Below are 19,708 nucleotides of genomic sequence, written 5' to 3'. Positions count from 1 at the left end.
GAAACTTTTCTCCCTTTCTTCAGTGTGAGGTGATACTGGGTTTAAAATATGTATAAGATGTATGAAATATATTTAGAGGCATTTTCTTACCTTGAGATTGTAAAAATATTGTATTAATATTAGTCAGTCTTGTTCTCCTAGTTTTGTGTGGTTCCCTCTAAAGCGAGTAAGTGCCCTTCCCCACCCGTGTCGGGGCTTTGAGAATGATTGATCTATTGGCAAATGTATTTTTGTATCTGCTATAGACAATGTGGATAACTGCAACCACGGTAGACAGCTGTATGTTAGAGAACTTTTTTTCTGTTTATTGTATAAATTGTTGTATCTAGTAAAGATGGTATTAGTTAAATGTACATAAAAATGCGGCCATATTTTTTGACATTTAAAATACATGAAGTTGCTAAGAAATGATTTTGTAGTGTTCTCGAATGAAGTATGACGCCGACCTCAGCATTAACGGGTCACGCATCTAAGAAAGTGGGTGCCGACTCATGAGCCCGTATTACTAACAACTGACCAACATGGCGTCTTGCACTGCAGCCAAAAGACGAGCATCGCGGAAAAAAGCGGCAGATAATGTCGTGCAAACAGCTCCAATATGTAAACTTCCTGCCAATATTATGTTGCATGTGTTTAAATTTCTTGATATGAAAACTCTGTGTTCGTCATCCACTGTTTGTCGCCTGTGGTATCATCTTGTTTGTGATCGAACCTTGTGGAAGATAGTCGATCTTCGTTCATGGCCGCTTTCTTTGAGGACTTTGTGGAAAATCGTCAGAAATCGGTTGTCAGATTCGGTCGTGGAGCTTCTGATAAAAGGATTCATCGGAACGACGAAAAAGAATGAAAACATTTCGCCTTCTTTGCTTGAGGAAATCAAGACAAAATGTCCAAGTCTAGAGACTCTCGGGTTATGTTATTGTGATATGAGGAACGTCCCCGCTCAGTGTTTACCAAGGAATCTAAAAAGTCTTCTTCTGGACCATTCCATTGTACCTCTTGGATGGTTCGAGGGATTAAAATGTGAGCAGTTTTTCCCAAATCTCTTAGAACTAAACTTAACCTATTGTACTAGAGTTGAGAACTCTGATCTCCAAAGTATAAAGAAGTTGAAAACATTAGAACGTTTGAATCTCAGTTACTGTTATCGTGTTGGAGATGAAGGTGTACAACACATTGCTAGAAATCTAACCAAACTTACAGAACTTGATCTGTCAAATTGTCCTAAGGTGACAGACTTAGGACTGCATCACATTGGGCGTCATTTGACAATATTAAAGAACTTGAATTTGTTGTCTGATTGGAGGATCACAGATGCGGGAATTCTTTCTCTTGTGCACAGTCTTGTGAATTTGGAATATTTGAACCTGTCATCCTGCAAGGAAATAACAAGTGTAGGTCTTTTTGAAATTACTGACAAGTGTAAAAAGCTGAGGGTTTTGGATTTGACAGGCTGTTGTGATATTTTGGAAAAGGATTTGAATGATGCACGAATTATTTTATCAGACTGCAACATACATTGGACTTGAAAGGTTGGTTGTGAATTAATCCTGCAAATATAACTGCGCAGCATTTCCTCTGCTGATTTTACCAAGTGGTTGTATTCACAGGATGGAAAGTTTGTACATTTAAATTATATGAAGCAAATATGTAAATAGAGAATAACAAAACTATGAATTAATGACCATGAGCCTGTCCACTCCCATTATTCATAATTTTCCTTACTTTCTGCCATACAATTCTTTTGATGTTAGTTTGGAGAATTTGGTATTGGATCAACAAATAATCCTCTCATTGATATTTTCCTTTATTCTCGTCACTTCTCCGCTTGACATTGTATTGATTGTAAGGAGAAATTCTGTCTTGATCACTTATGAGAGTCAAAGGGTTAAGAGCAAGGAAACTTCATTTGTGCCTGATCATTACCAGTAACTCTTTATGCTCTAAGAGTGATCAGCATCTAGTTCCTCCTTACACAGCTGAATCATTTAGTAAGGTCATGAGAACAGAGGGAATAATTGGGAGAAGCTCTTGATTGTTAAACAAGTTCTCCATATCAGCACCTTAAGAAATGTACAGAAAACGGAATGGAGAATATGCATACTGATGTTAAGGTGTTGAGGGTTAACAAAAAAATTGGTATGATAGTGCAAATTGTATGTGAGAAATGCATATTTACCCAAAGACAAGTCATGTGCAAGAATTTAATATTGTAGTAATTAGTGTACAATTTACCTGCTGAAACATTTAATAGGGGCTTTAAGATGGTACACTATGGTTGGTTGGGATGGTTGGAAGTGTACATGAGTGGCCTGGGACCCGGAAGGTAAAAAGGCACAAAAAATTTCACCTTAAGTTCGGGCAACAAGACAGAGGACAGTGAAGTCAAGATGCAAGACTCACTCATAATTTCTTTTGCAGAAGGTGCAATTAATGAAGAAGAATTTTTATTTTTATATGAAGAATATGAATCAGTGAATCCTTTTTATCCCTTTTGGGAATCTGAGCCATTTTGATTAGAATTTGCTGCCATTTATGAAAGGATCAACAAGCTGAAAGAAAAGCGAACAGAACTTCAAAACACTTTACCAGAATGATTTTTCCACACAAAAAAAGAATTTCATGGGAATGAAATTAGTCCCAACAGTAGGAAAATTTATCATCTACCATATGCGAATAAAATTGCATGCAAATTGGCTGTATACAGCGAAAAAAATCGAATCTATAAGCTGAAAGAAAACCAAACAGAACTTTTGAGACATGGCACTACACCACTGTACCAGAGTGTTTTTTCCACACAAAAAAAGCAATTCACCTGAAAGAAATAAGTCCAACAAGAAGAAAATTTATGGCAAACCAAATGTGAATAAAACAGCCAGCAAGTTGGCTACAAACAGTGGAAAATATAATTTTAGTGAGAAGATTCTTACTGTCCTCACCACAACAAGAAATCACAGGAAAACAGACCGTATCAGAGGCATGACAGTGGCATCTCATTGACATTTTTGTTGGGTGACACATTCCTAACTGTCGCAGCCAACCGTAGTCCACAATCTACAGAGAACCAAGTTTTTTTTTGAAAAATCCATTTTTCAGGATTAAGCAATCAAATAGGTCTATTTAATGTAAAATCAGGTGAAAAAGTTAGGGTTAGGGTATCTTTTAGGGTTAGGGTTAAAGTCCCTAATAAATCATAGGAGCTAACCCTGTTTCATGCATTAGATTTTGAAGGAAGAGGCCAAAACTTGGAAATGAAAACTGTGGAATGAGTAACATTGATAAGGAAATTAGGGAAAATAATAATCACCTTTTCTCAGTTACTGCTCATTCTTCAGAGAGGTCTTTTTATTTCTCACAAGATCTTGTAACAACTGCAATGCATGACCACTAAGAATTAATTTGTTCTGTTTTATTTTGTCAAATTAAAAAGTGAGCGAGTGGGTTGTTGTCTCAGCCAAACATTTGGGAGAAGGGTCATTTTATCAAATCTGTACAGAGGAAATTGTTACTTTACTCTGAGGAATTCTTGCTTAAAATACTTTATTTAAATTTATTAACTTTGTTTCTCATACATCACTGATTGAGGGATAGTAATATCTTCCCTGGGTTTACCCTGGTTAACATATTTGCTTTCAGAGACTGAAAAGGATTGACTTTGATTATATGCAGGGAAAAGTTAACAAAGAATAATTATTGTATTTAGGAAACTTAAATCCATTTGTCAAGTTGTAATAGTAAAATACAAGCTAGCATTTTATTTAACTTGTGCAATGTGGCTCTTCTAGTTATAAATCCACGAGGAGACAAATGAATTGCAATAGCAGAGTTGAATCCTCTGAGTAACTTGTATGCTTGTTCACATATGAAAAGGTTCTTTAAGAGTAGGGTTTTCTATGGAACAAAACTGATTGCTGTAGTTTTCTCATTGTTAATACATCACTGAACTTTTATTTCAAACTGAGTTATTTTACTGCATATGTTTAATTGCCTTCTGTCAGTAGTTAAGAAATGTCTTGGAGTTGATTTATATTCTTCAATGTTGGTGTATATGTTGTAAATGAAGACATTGTTTTGTGCCATTGTGAATTGTTAAAAGCCACAACTGTAGCCTCACTAATAGGAGGAATGATGTTTTGGTCAGCTATTACATTTCGTGAATTATTCTATGAAACATTTTCCTGTTTGAGTCTGAACCCACCTGCTTGATTTCTTTGTTTCAGCTCAGGAAAGGAATAAAGCTGTAAATGAAATCTATCTTTGTCTTCTGGCTGTGATTTGAAAATTGATTTAAAATTACATGAAAATGAACCAAAATTAGCCCTTGGGCTCTTCTTGTAAAGGATAAATTTAAGATAGACATCAGTGTTAAATTTGGTCTTGGACATATTACACATACTTGTTCCTCCAATTTTACACACATTTTGTGTTCTGATTTTAATTTAAGACCTCTGTGACAAGTAGCCATTGCTCAGCATCATAGCCTTTATTAAGGATCCATTTGTTTTACTGAACAAGATTGTTTCCAGTTGGTTCTAGTAAGAGTCTCACTTGCTGTTTGATGTACAGAACACAGCACACTGCATGCGATGCATGGAGAGTGAAGATAGGCATTACATGGTTATGGCTGAGTTGCATTGCAGTCTGTGATTATTCTTTACTTTTCAGTTACTTGACTTGGTAGGAGTTTTAATGTTGTAAGATGGCACATTTTGTGTTGATTTGTAAAAGTATGGAAGGTTGATGAGAGAGGAGTAACATGTTAAAGAAGCTGACCTTTGTGGAGGTGGAGTTGTTCTACTTATAAAGAAGTAAGAAACGTACCAGACAACAAGGAAATGGGTAAGTGGATCTGCAAAAGGTTCTTTCATTCCTTTGATGACATGTTCACTAGAGAAAAAAGTTTCATCAATTTCATCTAATTAAGAAATTTTTGAACAAGCCTCAAAAGCCCATTTACCTCTAAAGAATAGGCCATATCATCAACCAGTTTCCTTGCTTTCATTGGGTAGTAATTCTTCTCTTGCCCCAGATTTTCACATCCAGTATCCTGAAGCTTTTGATGTGATTGTAGGTGGTCCATTGCCGATATCATGCCAGATCATGCCCAGAGTTACTGTCAAACTCATAATGTCATTAAAACCTGAAATGTGTTTGGAATGGTTATTGTGTTTTGACCAATTACATGCAAGATCCTAATCTTGCATGTAATTGGTCAAAACACAATATAGGGCATGTTACATCCTAACATCTGTATCTGTATTCTTTATACCATTCTCTATACATTTCCTGAGGTGCTGACATGGAAACGGATATGGTTAACAATCAAGAGCTTCTATAGTTGTTGATCATTTCTTTTATTCTTACAACCTTTGTGTTCGATTTAGGAGTGATCACTCTCAGGGATCAACAGGTTAAGTGAAAAATCACAAGCTAATTAGCATCACTGTGTACAGTCAAAATTCCTTGCATCTCCCAGTTGACTTGTTTTCATTCCTTGTTTTACTTGACTTGATTTTCTGAGTTTCACAGTAATTTTACCACGACAGTCTTTTTCAGTTAGACTTTGTATGAGTCAAAATACCTTTCCTGTGGTGAATTTTTTCATAACTTCTTGATTAGTTTTGAGGGTCCAGGTAACACTGGGCACAATTAAGGAAAGCAGTTTTGATTTTATCAACTCAGTTGATAAAAAATTATGTAAATTGTCCAGAGCGAATGAACAATTAAGGTAGGCTAATTAGGATTTAGGTTAATTAACAACAATTTTCCTCCCCCCCCCTCCCCCCTCTCCCCAGCTTGCGCTTTTTGACTCGTTTTCAAAAAGAGACAAACAGGGCATTTTTTAAAATTAGGAAATTTTGCCACTGATGAGTACCTTTTTATCTTTGAGGTCTTTCAGTCTTTCTATTTAAAGAGAATTTTATATATATCAGCGGGAATTTAGGATCGCTAGGGAGTTGCAAAATGAAAATATCAAAAAAATACTTCAAATCTTCTACTTTATTGATTATGCATGCAGCTCGGTTGTCTCACCTTGCCTTCGGTACACCAAAGACGCTGTGGTTTCAGAGTAAAGAGTGAAACAACAGGGCTGGAAGGTTTCTCGCGAATTGTGGTAATAAATGCTTCCTTCGTGGAAGAACTACGTTTATCGCTTAAAGTTTTCCCACACTTTCCTTTATGTCAGGTTTTGGCGTGGAATACAATGAAATTACAACAACGCGGTCGTGTAGATGAGCTGTTATGGCGAAGACGACTCGACGAACGAAGAAGGACAGCGCCCATTTCGCTGCAAACTTTTGAGGTAACAGTTAAATGCTAGTTTTCTGTTGGAAAAAATAAAGCTGTACTGATATTTGAAGTATTTTGTGTCGTGAAATTATTATAGTAAGCGAAACTGAATGAGTTGCAAGACGTGAAATTACTACAAGTTCCAGTCAGTCCGCCATATTTATTCTGACCTTTTAGTTTTGGAATGCCTAAACAACGCCTCTTGGACTTGCTGACACTAAGTTCTTTATTCTTTTAATCTCTGTGAAGCATTTTCATGTATATGTTATAGATATTTGGAAAATCCGGGAGATTATAAACTTAATCTAGAAAAGAAACGTACCCATATTACCTTGGAAACAACTCTTCGATAGTCACCTGATGAATTTCTATGCACATCGCAATATTCAGCATTAAGGTGGCTGAACACAGTTTTTGATATCTGTGTTTCTTTCACCATTTTCTCTAAACCCCTTGATCTCTCGGTCGCCAAAACTGGCAGCAATCAAGTTAACAACTCAAACTTTGGTTTTTTGATAGTTAAACTGACGTATGTGCCGTTGTCATGGCGACATGAATAAATATAAACAGGCCTTTAAAATCAGTTTTTTTCATTTGTAGAAGATCTAGTCATTAGTTTTTCTTTATAATTTGCATGAAACGAGCTTGTAATGATACTCACAAGTTAACACCATTTTGCTTACAATTTAACAGAGATCTTTAATTATCCCTTGTTGAACGTTCACTCGATTATCTAGAGTTTCCTTTGTTAAAAATCAGTTTTTTTCAATACTCCACTCACTTATTTCCGAAAGTATTTTCGTGCCAAATTTCGTGAAATTCTAATAAGTGGTTCTCAAGAAATAGGCATATTTCCGAGAAAGCAATTTTCCATTCAATCGCAATTTTTTGACTTGCTATGCATATGCTGCACTTAACTGGGCTCTCTCGGTAACGACGAAAAAGCTGAGAATTGCTGGGTTCTTTGCACCGTTAACTTTTCTAACATGTCTTTGTAATAAAAGATTAAAGCCCTCAATAAACCGCGCCAACTATAGAGAAAAATAGCACAGATAGTGCGAATATGTGTTGAGTAAATAAAACGACTGCTCTATTGACGGCATGTTTGATTTTTGTAATCCTTGTGCGCGCAAAAACTGTGTTCAGCCACCTTAATTGAATTAAGTAAAATTCCTAGAAACTGTTTAACAAGACTACAGCACAAGTTGCATTCAGGCAGCTTTAAAATTTATTACATTTACCTATTGAAATATTTCACGACGTCAAGAGTTTATAAACTGTAAGAACTCATCCCCCATTCATACTTACCTATTCCAATGATGATTTTTTTAAATCTAATTTTAGTGCGTGTTCCTACAGGGTGACTATTTTGAGAAAAACAGCTGATTGGTCAGCGGTTTTGTGGTAAATTTAGAGAGTGATGTTTGGCTGCCTGCAGTTTGTGTTAATTACATGACAACATGATGATGGTCAAGGAAATAAAAATGCAAGCATTGATAGCATAAGCTCTAAGCTCCACCTCAGAAGGGTGAGTTACATCAGAGGGTTTGAATGGACAAACTGAATATCTTGCAATGGTTGAATTGGCTTGTTTAAAGATAAAATACTGGCAACTGTTTCAGAGCTGGAATATACATTTAATTTTCAAATTTTTATTAGAAATATGGAAAGAATTTATCAAAATAATACTGTCATTGGGAGTTTAATTGCATTCATAAGAACTGTTTTATCAATTTACACTTGGTCTTTTATTTGCAGAATGCCACTTCACAGTTGCTGTTTATGGTAATCAAGTTGAGATGTGGAAGAAGATTGAGTGCTCTCTGTCAATAAAAAGGTAAGTGGGCTCCTGGGTTGGCATAGAGGAACTGCTCACCACTGGAGATGGCAGCATTTTGGTACAAAGACTTGTAGAATTTAGAGTGGAAAGGAAATTATGTGTCAAAGAGAATTTTAGTGGCAAATGGCACCTTGATAAGCCCTTGAAGTTATGATTTGGTGAAAAGTTAGCCAGGGGAGCTTGGAGTTATTTTTGTGAGAAATGAAACTCTATTCTCATTGTTCAAAGACACTGCAATGTAAAAGCTCCAATATCAAGTGCAAATTAGGGTATAGCAACTCTGGTTTCTTTAGATTGCAATGTGAATAACTCTTGTTTACCTCCAGAATTGTTAACGTCATGTACAGTGGGAACTTAATTGGAATACTGCATTTAACACAAAACAGTTTGTTTTTGTTAAGAGGTAAGTACAAAGGGAAGTCTACAGCCTATGCCTTTGGTAACCTCTCAGCAGGTGTATGATACCTGCATGTACATGTACCTATCAGGTAACTATAACTCAATTGGGTTATACTCAGTTGTTCACTGCAAATTGATGGGGTTTGTAATTATTGAGTGCTTGGGAGGCAAGTATGCAGCCATGTGTAAGAACTAATGGCATGGATTGGAGTAGTGTGTAAAACAAACATTGTAGTTCATTGTGAAAAGAGTAGATCAATAGGTATGCTGACCATGGTGACATGTTTTTATCCAAACAGGGGAGAAGCTTGGCATATATTGTGTTTTCCTTCAAGTGAAAGAAGATTGGTTGCAAGGGAACTATAAAACTAAACCAAGCATCAACAGCGATCATCATAATTTCAATTGAGAAATTGTAAGTACAAATTTTTGTTTTTTGCCACTTTTTTTTTTTTAATGGAGTTGAACTCTTGGTGGAAAAAGGAAGAGGTCCATGATTTAAATATTTTGATACAAAGCCAGGGGCCACACAAAATTCCTGCTTTCCTCATAAATCGAGAGACCTTTGCATTTATGTCAGATGAATAATTTTAGAAATTTTTAAGTTCAAATATTTTTTTTAGGAACAGAAATATTCAATTCAAAGCATGTGCAATATTTTCATGATTCTAGGATACTAGCCAAATTCTTATGTAATGTATTAATTTTAGAAAAATCCGCTACCGGTATGCCTTCTATTAACAAATTAGCCTAACTTTGACAAGCCACAATAGTCAGACTTATTTACATTTGTACATGTTTATTGTTAATATCATATTGGATATTTTGTGGCATATTTTCAAAATCAATTCTTGAGAAAGCAAAAAAAAAAAATTGTCAATATTGCTTCAATACAGTGGATTTTGTGTTACTAAGTCTAACTGAAGTTAGAAAACGAAGTGTCAAATTTTGTCTAAGTCAAACTGAAGTAAGAAAAACAAGTGTCAAATGTTGTGTAAAGTCTAGCTGTGGTATTCAAAGCCATGACAAATTTTGTCTAAGTCTAACATTATCTAAGTCTAACTGTAGTACTCAAAGCAATGATGAATGTTGTTTTAGTCAAACTGAAGTAAGAAAAAGTTCTTCAAGTTAAATTTGTATTCCTAAGAGCAGAAAAACAGGTACACTTTTGGAGCACCAGTGGTAGATGAGTGTGAAGTAGATAGTAATACAGGAGTTGGACATCATGGTTAACTTCGATAACAGTGCCAGTGACTTACATATTTATTAATTTTTTTTCTTTTCAAATTTTCCTTTTTCTCATATTCCTTTTTAAAATCTTTGTTCAAATACTTTACACTAAAACTTAACTCGATGCCATGTTAGAATTAAGGGTTCTAGATGGAAAGTTGTGATTATTGTCTCATAACTGACATTAAAGGTTACTATATTTTTTGGAACAATGATTCACTCAGTTTTTAGTACTGTGTTGAGCTTTTCTAGACACCAAAAGGTTAACTTTAGGCTGATCTCTTGACAAGACTGATACTGCCAGGTTTTGGATTTCTGTTTTTTCCTAATGCTTTTGTTTCTGTCTTCGATAAGCCTGTCATATTCGGTGGAATCATTTAAAAGTCCAAAGTTAAAATTTTGCTTTTCTGTCTTTCAAGTTGCAGCAGTATATGCATGTAATGTAAAAGACAATTAACTTCAATACATGAAACTGAATCGTGTTCATTTTAATGTGAACTTTACTTTATATCTCTTGAATTATGGCAAACTTCTAAAAATTGATGAATGAGTTCGGAATCTAAAAATAAATCGCACTGAGTTAAGAGGTATATTGTACCTTTAATTGGAGACTTTGCTCATTATTTAATAGGTTAGCCCATATATCTTCTACATCCAAAATAATGTGCTTGTCACTTAAGTATAACTTATATTCTATGATTAACAATTTTTACGAGACTATGTTTCGTTTTAGTACTTCAAATTTTTAGATATAAATGCAAAGGTTCTCTCGTTTTTTAATTTTCCACCACGGCAATCATTTGATTTATTTTTGTAACTTTGGGGAGCTTTTGTATGTAACTTGTTTAAATTTAAAAGCTTTGAGAACTTTTTTGGGGGAAACATTTTCCTAGGAAAAAAAAGTTCCCAAAGCCCTTAGAATTGAACAAATTTTTAGTAAATTAAACTAAAAAAAAAAAAAAAAAAGAAAAAAGAAAATCGAGTAACGGGGCTCAAGGCCCCAGGAGTTGCTACTTTAATTAAACGACTGCGGGGATTCGGCCGTCGTCTAATTGAACATTGTGCACTACCGCTAGTCCACAGTGACTTTTGTTAAGAAGGATGGGTAAAATTGACCTAGAAATAGGTTTGCTCTTATTGTTAATGAAAATAATAGCTGGTATTTTTTCCCTCCAGAGATTTGAACTACTTGCGTATTCGTGTTGAATTCTGTTTTTCAGGTACGTGATAACTGGACAAAGAGAATTACAGAAGATAAGCGTTTGCAAACAGTTTAGTGCTCGTGGTATCAGTTTTAAGGAAAAGATGTGCAACAAAAACAAGTGAAGTGATCTTTATGGCCTAGAATTAGATACGAAGAGTAAAATAAGAATATTCAATAAATTTCTAGTTGGTTTCTCTGGAGTGTTGCAAATTCAAAGGAAGCATTGAAGGCAAGAATTCATTCTATTGTAAGTAAAGTCGAATTTTGTCTAAGTCCTACTGTAGTAGTGAAAGCGGAACTGTGGTATTTTTTTTTTTTGAAATGTAACTGTAATAGTAGTCAGAGCAATGTCGAATTTTGTCTAAGTCCTACTGTAGTAGTTAAAGGGGAGTGTCGAATTTTGTGCAAGTCTAACTGTAGTAGTGAAAGTAATGTCGAACTTTGTCCGGGTCTAAGTCCTACTGTAGTGTCGAATTTTGTGCAAGTCCAACTGTAGTAGTATGAAAAAGAAGTGTCGAGTCTAATTGTAGTATTCAAAGCAATGACGAATTTTGTCAAGTCTTATATTAGTAATCAGAGCAGTTAAGCGAAATAAACAACTACGATCATAATCGAAAGTTTTTTTGTAGTATTTTATTTCAGTCAAATAAAGAAGTCTTTATCATCTTGTTTTGCGTCCTTTCCTGTAAAATAGAATGTATTTATATTGAGAAATTACTACAAGTTTTGAAAATGTAAAAGCTGTTTGTGGAATACAGAATAAGGTTTACAGTTTCTACACTTTTGGACTGGAAATGTTGACACTAAAAAAGGTTCGCGTAATCTTAAAAATATCTAGTGTAACTAATGTTCAAATGTAACTTATTTTCCTTGATTTTCGAAAGTTTTGCTTAAAACAAGGAAAACTGCGGACAAAATCCTTTGAAAATATTTCTCTTTTTTATGTCAAATGCTTAGAAAAGTTTACTCTGGAAATTGTACACCAGCTTGAAAAGCTCCACAAAGAAACAAAAATAAAATTAGGGAAGCAAGACGATTACAAAATCGACAGTTCAAAATGTTCGGCACAATGAAACAAATACTTTGCATACACGCAGTGTTTTCGAAAACCACAATAAAAGACAAAATTGAACAAAGAATTTACTGATTTAAGTTGTGAATAACCAATGCATACATTCCAAAATGATGTCAGAGTATTCAACGCTCGACCTAAAAAAGAAGGGCTTCAGTTCTGGCGATCTTTGCTGAAAAGTAAACATGGCCGGAATCTGTTCAGTTTTTGTATTCAGTGTTAATGAAATTGCACTCGCACTAATACCTGTTGAACTTTCATTTTACTGAAACGCACGTGAAAAGAAAATTACACCTCCGCGACACGAACTTTCATCTGACTTTCTTCACATGAGATGGTTTCTCATATTTTAGAGATGGGAGCGTAAGAGCGTAAAACTACGGTGGCCCAGAAGGCTCAACGCAAACAAAAAGTATACTGCAGCAAATAAAAAATATACTGCAGCAACTAAAAAATATACTGCAGCAAATAAAAAATCAAAACGCAAAGAAAAAAAGTACCGCAGCAAATAAAAAATGCAACGCAAACAAAAAATACTGCAGCAAATAAAATATGCAACGCAAACAAAAAAAAAAAAAAGCAAACGCAAACAAAAAAATTGGAACGCAACGCCAAGGAAGACTGGGTAATAGTTCTTAGTTTCCCGCCAACACCCGTTCCATCCTTTGCTTGTTCGCCTTTCCGAAACCATGTTTTGCAGCGAACTTATGACAGTACCATGCTGTTCCTTTAAAAATTCGATAATAACTCTATTTTCATACCCTTGATGAAAGTAATCTTCTATAATCCTACGCAGATCGCTTTCGTCCATAACCAAAAACGAGTTCCAGTTCATGCTGTTTTGGCGGGAAACTAAGAACTATTACCCAGTCTTCCTTGGCGTTGCGTTCCAATTTTTTTTGTTTGCGTTTTCTTTTTTTTGTTTGCGTTGCATATTTTATTTGCTGCAGTATTTTTTTTTTTGCGTTGTATTTTTTTATTTGCTGCAGTATATTTTTATTTGCTGCAGTATATTTTTTATTTGCTGCAGTACATTTTTTGTTTGCGTTGAGCCTTCTGGGCCACCGTATAAAACTGGAAATTTCTTGAATGAACCCTATACAGTAAAATCCTATCTGTAAAGAGTGAAGGGACTCTTGGTCAATCATATCACTTGACAGTATGCTCATCCAAATCTGTTTTTTTTTTTTAATACAATTTAAACTTTCCGATAAAATATAAAGCAGACTTAGAGCGATGTAAAAATGAGGAATGAGGAAAGCAAACGTAAGAGTAGATGATCCTTATTTTGTATCACAGGGTTAAAATTAAGAAAAAGTCTTTGGTAATTGCTGATAAATATATCTTATTAACCAAGCGCGAGGGCCGTACTGGGAGAATATCGGCCCGAGGTCTTGACAGTACGGACCGAGCGCAGCGAGGTCCGTACAGTAAAGACCGAGGGTCGATATTCTTCCAGTACGGTCCCGAGCAAGCTTGGTTAATAAAAGATTTATTATACGACTGAAGTTCAAAGGGACACAAATGTGGTATCATTCGGGACCATTCGGGACAGTGCCCGGTCCAATACTTAGAGAATATTGGACCGGCAATAGAGCATTTTGATTGGTTGATTTTAGTTATTGGCCCTCTGACTGCCCGAGTCTTGTAATAAAAATCCTTACTATTACATGTAGTTCAAAATCTCTCTGGTCCAATCATAGCCTTAATGGAACACCTTCATTTACAAGTGGAAATGTTCTGCTTTTATGTATTAAGACCGACGGAATATTTGTGGGTATTTTTTTAGAAAATGATCAGTGTGCGGTAAAAACAAATACAACATTGCATTAGTCTAACAAAACTGTTTTAAGGAAGTAACCATCGTCTGAGACCCAGGGGCTGTGGGTCGATTTCAAGTTAGGGCAAGAAGAGCTCTTCATGCCCTAACTTGAAATCGACCCACAGCCTCTGGGTCTCCGAGGATGGGAAGTAACTTGACTGAAAGGTTTCCGCCGAATTCATTATTTTTATCGAGAGCGTGGTAAAATAGCTGTTACAGAACCAAGAGCCACGTATCACTTCAAAAAGAAAAATAAAATAGGAGAGTTGAAAAGAAACATTTGATATTAGTATATCCTCGAAGAAATGGCTGACATTTCTTCAAAAGCGCACTTTACGGGATGAATAAAGCACTATGGAATTTGAAAAAGTTGTAACGAGTCTGAAATGAATCCATCAACGAAACATTCTGCCTAATTATAAAAAAAAAAACAAAAAAAAAAACTTGTGTTTAAAGAACTAAATTAAGGTGAAGAAAAATAGCTCTCGTCTGTATTCAAATTCATCAAAATAATGATGAAAAGAGAAGAGAAGAAAAGTATCGTGTTTCATGCAAAACTTCCGACTGTAAGTTCGTAAAATAGTTAAAAAAAAAAAAAACTTTTCACTGAAGTCACAAAATTCTGAAAAACAGTTACCAAGCGAATTACTCCACCTCACTAAACACGTTGCTAGGCTTCCTTCTAAGCGTCATGGTCATTTTTAACGTTCTTTTGGAAATTTTTGGTCATGGTTCTTTTGGTCATTTTTAACGTTCTTTTGGAAATTTTTGGTCATGGTTCTTTTGGTCATTTTTTAACGTTCTTTTGCTTATGGAAACGCCAGTGATGTCATACTTGGAAGGGTTCTTTCGTTGGAGGGATATTTCGCTTCGTCAAAGTTAACTCAAAAATACCCTTAAAATTTCAAGAAATTACATTATTTGAAAGATCGAAAGTACTCTCAAGTTTGAACAGATTAATGTTTTCGATGAAAAGAAGTGTTAATTGGTTCAACACCGTTTGTTGACCGTAACTGCAATAGAAATATCCAACGGTTTAGTTTCAGGTTTCTATCTCGTGTGAGCAGTTCTTTTTTATATACTAATAATATACATGAAAACATTTCTCAGCTCTGATTGGTTAAGATGAATGCAGTTTTCAGTTAATTCAGTGCAGAAGAGGGTTAATTCAGTGCAAAGAAAGAAACAAACCAGACATTCTGATTGGTCAGAATGATTGGTCAAGGTCAATGTCAACGTCGATGTCAAGGTCAATGTCACTTGCAGGGTTTGAATAAATCACTTTTGCACGTGTTGCGCGCGCTTCTCGTCTGCGTAGTTAGGAAGAACTAGCTCGTATTTTTTCATGTGTATTATTAATAGATAATCGCATGATTTTCTCGTGCAATTTGGAATAAATAAGCATTTGTAAATTTTATCAAAGACCACAAGTTGCAAAAGGTGCACCGCGCCAGGAGGATCAATAAAGATTCGCAGTCCAAACCTCACAGCCAACACGAACGTAGAAAGTTTAAAAAATTGCGTCAGAAGTTGTCCATCCTCGCAATTTTTTAAACTTTCTATATTTTTATATAAATATTTTTTATATTTATATAAACAATATCCCTAAGGTGATAATTTTCTTTCTTCTCGTCACTGTCCTGCTTGGACAGTGTTTCTACTACAAAGAGAATTTCTTCTTTGATCACTCTTCGGAAGTGAACGAGTATAAATAAAACCCAACTTCTACTGAGGGAGGGTGTTTCTCTAACAGAGAAAGCCACAGCCTTTGTTTTAAAAGTCCCGAGAGTTTCTCTACGCTGGAAATGTTTTATTTTTTTCAAAAAGTTTCCCTTGGTTACTCGAGAAAATGTAAATGGAATAAATGTTACCGCTTCCGAAAGAAACTGCGAAATATTTTGTAGTTTGATAAACGCCTCCGTGATTAGTTCTTTTTTAGACGAAAAATTATAGATAGCGTTTCAGTTCAGGATAAGGCCTCGTGTAATCAAGATCGTTTCAAAACTAGAGGACAAGTTAGACCGTAATCCTCGATAAAGTAGTCACAAGAGACCTGCGATCGTTGGTAAGCGACAGTCTATTTTGTGATTTTGTGATTTTGTTAACTCGTAGTTGTGATTCAAAACGAAACCTATCGCTAGTTTTCTACTTTTCTTAGTTCCTTCAATCGCCACGTGCTCGTTGCCCAAATCGATATCAATCTTAAAGCTATGATCGCATAATACTAAGGTAATTTCTTCATGCACGTAATGATTTCAGTCCACCGCTTCGATATAAGAACAGGAAAGGAATAAAGAAAGAAAAGATTCTATAATGGTTTGATGTTTATCGCATGCGCGTGTATCAACCCGGGAATCGAGTGAAAATTCTAACTTAAAAGGAAACATTTACAAAAACACTTCAAAGTTTAGCATTTATTGTTTGATGTTTCATTTGAAAATAAAAAATGATAAATAGTTTTTCATTTTTTCAAATCAACTTTTGGATTTTGTTATAAGTGGTTTCTAAATACAAGCAACATAATACCCTACTTGAGTAAGAAATATATTTTTGTAAATTCAAAATCTGCTTTTCTTGATTGAAAATAACTTAAAATTGTCAATCCAAAATAACATTTCTTTGAAAAGTTTGCCACTTAAACAAAACGTAATTTACTTTGGTAACTGATTACTTTTAATCTTTTCATGTTGGAAGTAATCTGGAGTATTCAACTCATCTCGAGGCTTGCAAGATATACTTCGATCGAACTCAAAGCAGTATGAGCTTAATATTTATTGCCGAAGCGTCACTTGGTGCAAATCAGAAATCAATAATAAATTAATATTTGTGATAAATCTTGCAATATAAAAGTTCTCCAAGAAACAAATGAAAAGCGCCATTCTTAGTATTTCCTATTCTATTTCGCACAATTTCTACGTGTCAACACAGATACAACACAGTAAGGACTCCAGAAAAGAAAAGGCTTGGTTGATTATCTATTAGAAATCTAGAGAAATTTTCAGTTGAGTGTCGAAAGTAATCCCAGAAAGTTTTCGTTTTGCATCAATTTGGCCATTGACTGGTCTACAAAACTCGCGCCATCCTATCAGCCAATCAGACAAGAAAGGAACACAAATCGTGACTTGGTCGCGTGCATTTTCTATCGTTTTTGACCTTTGCCTGTTAAAATTTCGAGCGTTTATTGGCCAATAATAATGTAAACCTTCATTATGATTGGCTGTTGTAATTACTTTGGCTATTCGACAATCAATTGAATACCGCTTTATCAACGTGAATAAATCGTCCAGGGAAATTCTTTAACCTCGTCGAATTGGAGTTAAAAAGATGGATAAAATAAAAGTAATGTCTTTTTAATTTGTAACCAAGCACCTTTTCGTTTCTGAACATTGTTCTATAAACATCAGGAACCAGTTTTCATAGCAGATTCTTCCAGTATCAATTGGGAATTCTCCATGAAGAATATTAACTATTCAGTTTGTCTTTTATTCTTTAATTCCAAATTTATATGCACTTAATTAATCGTTCTCTCTCTCTTTTTTAAGTATTAAAAAATCGTAATACATGTAAAGTGGTTGAAGTAGAAACGGAAAGAAACAAATTGATAGATGTGCCAGAATGGCCAGTTTTTTCTTTTAATTTTCATCCTGAGAACAGGCTTTAGAACAACTAGTTCCTGATGTTTAGCAATGACAACTAGAAAGCAAAGAAGACGTCTGTAACAATGACTTCACATTGATTGAATATTTTGAAGTCGCCCGATAAATTTGGTTTGGAAAGAAATAAAAGGGATCAAATTCTACAAAGTCCTCCTACAATGGTAACTGAGGTAATTTTTGGCCAAAAACGTTCTCTTTGCCTTCATTGTCTTTAATTTCTTAAATCCTAGCGAGACAGCAAATTGAGCAAATTGAGCAACTTACGTTAAATTGATTCCTCTTGCATCCTTTTAAACTTTTCCCATTGTTCATTTTCAATCCTCCTTTTCAAGTTTCTAATCCTCCGGTTTTCGTTTCCTTCCCTGTAAATACATATGTTGATGCATTACTTGTCGTACGCCATTAGTGAAGGACTAACCTCAGGGAAAGGATTATCAGAAAATTAAGAGGGACGGAAATTTCTCATCTTACTCAATGAAGCATATGTCTTTCGAAAAATATTAGTACATACTTTTTTTTTATGCTCTCGCGTTAATTATATAGAAAATAATTCCAAAACGTTTTTGGGCTTCACTTTGCATCAGTACATTTGTTTTGCAAATTTTCTTTGCATGAATTGCCAAGCAATTGTTTCTTACCTTTGTCTGCAGTTGTGTTGTCCGCGTGTTCTCTTTCACATTTATACCGATAGGACAGCACAACCCTAAAATTAATCAAAAAATACAAATTATTTAATCAACCATATGGGTTCTGTCCTGGTGTACCGGTTCACAAGGGAATTACCATTGTTCTTCATTTGTTTATTTATTTGTCATCGGTTAGCTATTGTGTATTGTTTGGTCTTTTGTATTGGCTCTTGTGAACCGGTACACGAGGACAGAACCACCATATGTTACTGGGATTACATTTTTTCCGGTTAAATCATACATTTTAAAAAAATAACTCAACAATCTTCGAAGGGAGAGACTTGAAGATGTGCGAATAAGCCTTAAATCTATCAAACATTCATAAGCCTTGGTGGTTTTTAAAAATACGTGCATTCTTACTAATCACTTAACTCGAGGCCTTGCCCCGAAAGAGAAACGAGACAAACCCGAGTGGTCGACGATGTAAAGTTTACACAAAGAAAATATCTCTGGGCAAGGCATTACAAGTCAGAAGTCAGAAAACTTAGGTTAGTATCTCGAACAATAACTCCCTCCTAACAATGATTCATTCGCTTACCTCGTCTCGAGCCATTTCTTTTCCGAAATATCTCCGGTTTAGTTCTTCAAATTCGGCTCCTGGACTTTAGTGAAGGGAACATCCGGCTTTAAAATATTTTCTAAAGCAGTTCTGGGCGCAGAAGTTGGTGGAATACGTCGAGATTCTGTTCGAAGAAGTACAATATATTCCGTTCCACGAACTACCTGCCACACTAAACCCAAGTGTGAGAAAAACGCGAATGCATAATTAATTTTGAACATTACCTCGCCCTCTGCCCCGGCTACAAAAATCACCCATAACATGTCCCGAGTTTTTCACATTTGACGATGACGCTCTTTTTACTGGGTCTATTCTAGTATTCTGCTGAGAAAAATTTTTTTAACTGTTTTAAAAGGAAGCTTTTTTTAATGTTTGAGGAATAACCGCCTCCCAGTTAGATCAATGGATAGAGCGCCGGACTGTTGTGCGGGAGGTCGAGGGTTCGAGCCCCGGCCGGACCAACACTCAAGGTCTTAAAATAATTAAGAAGAATTTGCTACCTTTCTATAACATCAAGAAATGGTTAGATATTCTAGTCTTCTCGGATAGGGACGAATAAATGGAGGTCCCGTCTCCTGCAGGGCTGGGGTAGGAGACGCTAATTTCCCACACACGAGATTACTGTGTGATGGATGTCCTCCCCTGGGGTGGGATGGGTGGGAAGGTGAGATCGATAGACTGAAGCGGCTGCCAGAGGCACCTGATATGCTGACGTTTGTTCTCAACCTTACACTGCACCCGTAATTCAGCCTCTGGGCTGCAAGTGGTCAGATATAAACTATATTCATATTCAATAAAAACAGACTAAGTTGATTTGAAAGAAGGCGCAAAAGCTGCCTCTGAACTTCAAGATCTTTTGAAACGAATTTTTTTGTGGCTATCTGTCGATGAAACCTTTCCTTACGTTGTAGCAAGAATCGAAAAATTTTGGGCTGAGAATCGTCCCTCC

The 19,708-nt window shown here is 35.4% G+C and overlaps 1 protein-coding gene and 3 long non-coding RNA genes across 5 annotated transcripts; 2 read left to right on the top strand and 2 right to left on the bottom strand.

The window, feature by feature from the left end:
- The first annotated feature begins 408 nt into the window (after nt 1–408).
- Nucleotides 409–4,254, top strand: LOC111323909 (F-box/LRR-repeat protein 12-like). Its single transcript, XM_088739526.1, has one exon. It carries the CDS (start codon nt 522–524, stop codon nt 1,527–1,529), a length of 1,008 nt encoding a protein of 335 aa, XP_088595652.1. The 5' UTR covers nt 409–521; the 3' UTR covers nt 1,530–4,254.
- Nucleotides 4,255–4,399: 145 nt separating this feature from the next.
- On the top strand, nt 4,400–11,632 carry LOC111323910 (uncharacterized). Of its 2 annotated transcripts, XR_015993450.1 has the most exons (6): nt 4,400–6,304; nt 7,651–7,819; nt 8,050–8,128; nt 8,458–8,534; nt 8,830–8,945; nt 10,981–11,632. It is a non-coding gene; the product is annotated as an uncharacterized LOC111323910 (long non-coding RNA). The 2 variants fall into 2 exon arrangements; XR_015993451.1 differs by lacking the exon at nt 7,651–7,819.
- LOC148719589 (uncharacterized) lies at nt 5,983–6,792 on the bottom strand. The gene is made up of 2 exons (XR_015993453.1): nt 6,623–6,792; nt 5,983–6,326 (listed from the first exon to the last, which is right to left on the bottom strand). It is a non-coding gene; the product is annotated as an uncharacterized LOC148719589 (long non-coding RNA).
- LOC111323859 (uncharacterized) lies at nt 11,573–18,970 on the bottom strand. Its single transcript, XR_015993452.1, has 4 exons — nt 18,739–18,970; nt 18,153–18,217; nt 17,779–17,876; nt 11,573–11,647 (listed from the first exon to the last, which is right to left on the bottom strand). It is a non-coding gene; the product is annotated as an uncharacterized LOC111323859 (long non-coding RNA).
- Nucleotides 18,971–19,708: the final 738 nt, after the last annotated feature.

The sequence above is a fragment of the Stylophora pistillata genome, chromosome 11 (genome assembly GCF_964205215.1).
Source record: "Stylophora pistillata chromosome 11, jaStyPist1.2, whole genome shotgun sequence".
In the NCBI taxonomy this organism is placed as follows: domain Eukaryota; kingdom Metazoa; phylum Cnidaria; class Anthozoa; order Scleractinia; family Pocilloporidae; genus Stylophora; species Stylophora pistillata.
The sequence above is the reverse complement of the archived record's forward strand: the minus strand, read 5'-3'. Positions and strand labels throughout refer to the sequence as shown.

Bases quoted from the DNA above. Each gene is read 5' to 3' on its own strand.
- LOC111323909 (XM_088739526.1), top strand. From the start codon at position 522: ATGGCGTCTTGCACTGCAGCCAAAAGACGAGCATCGCGGAAAAAAGCG.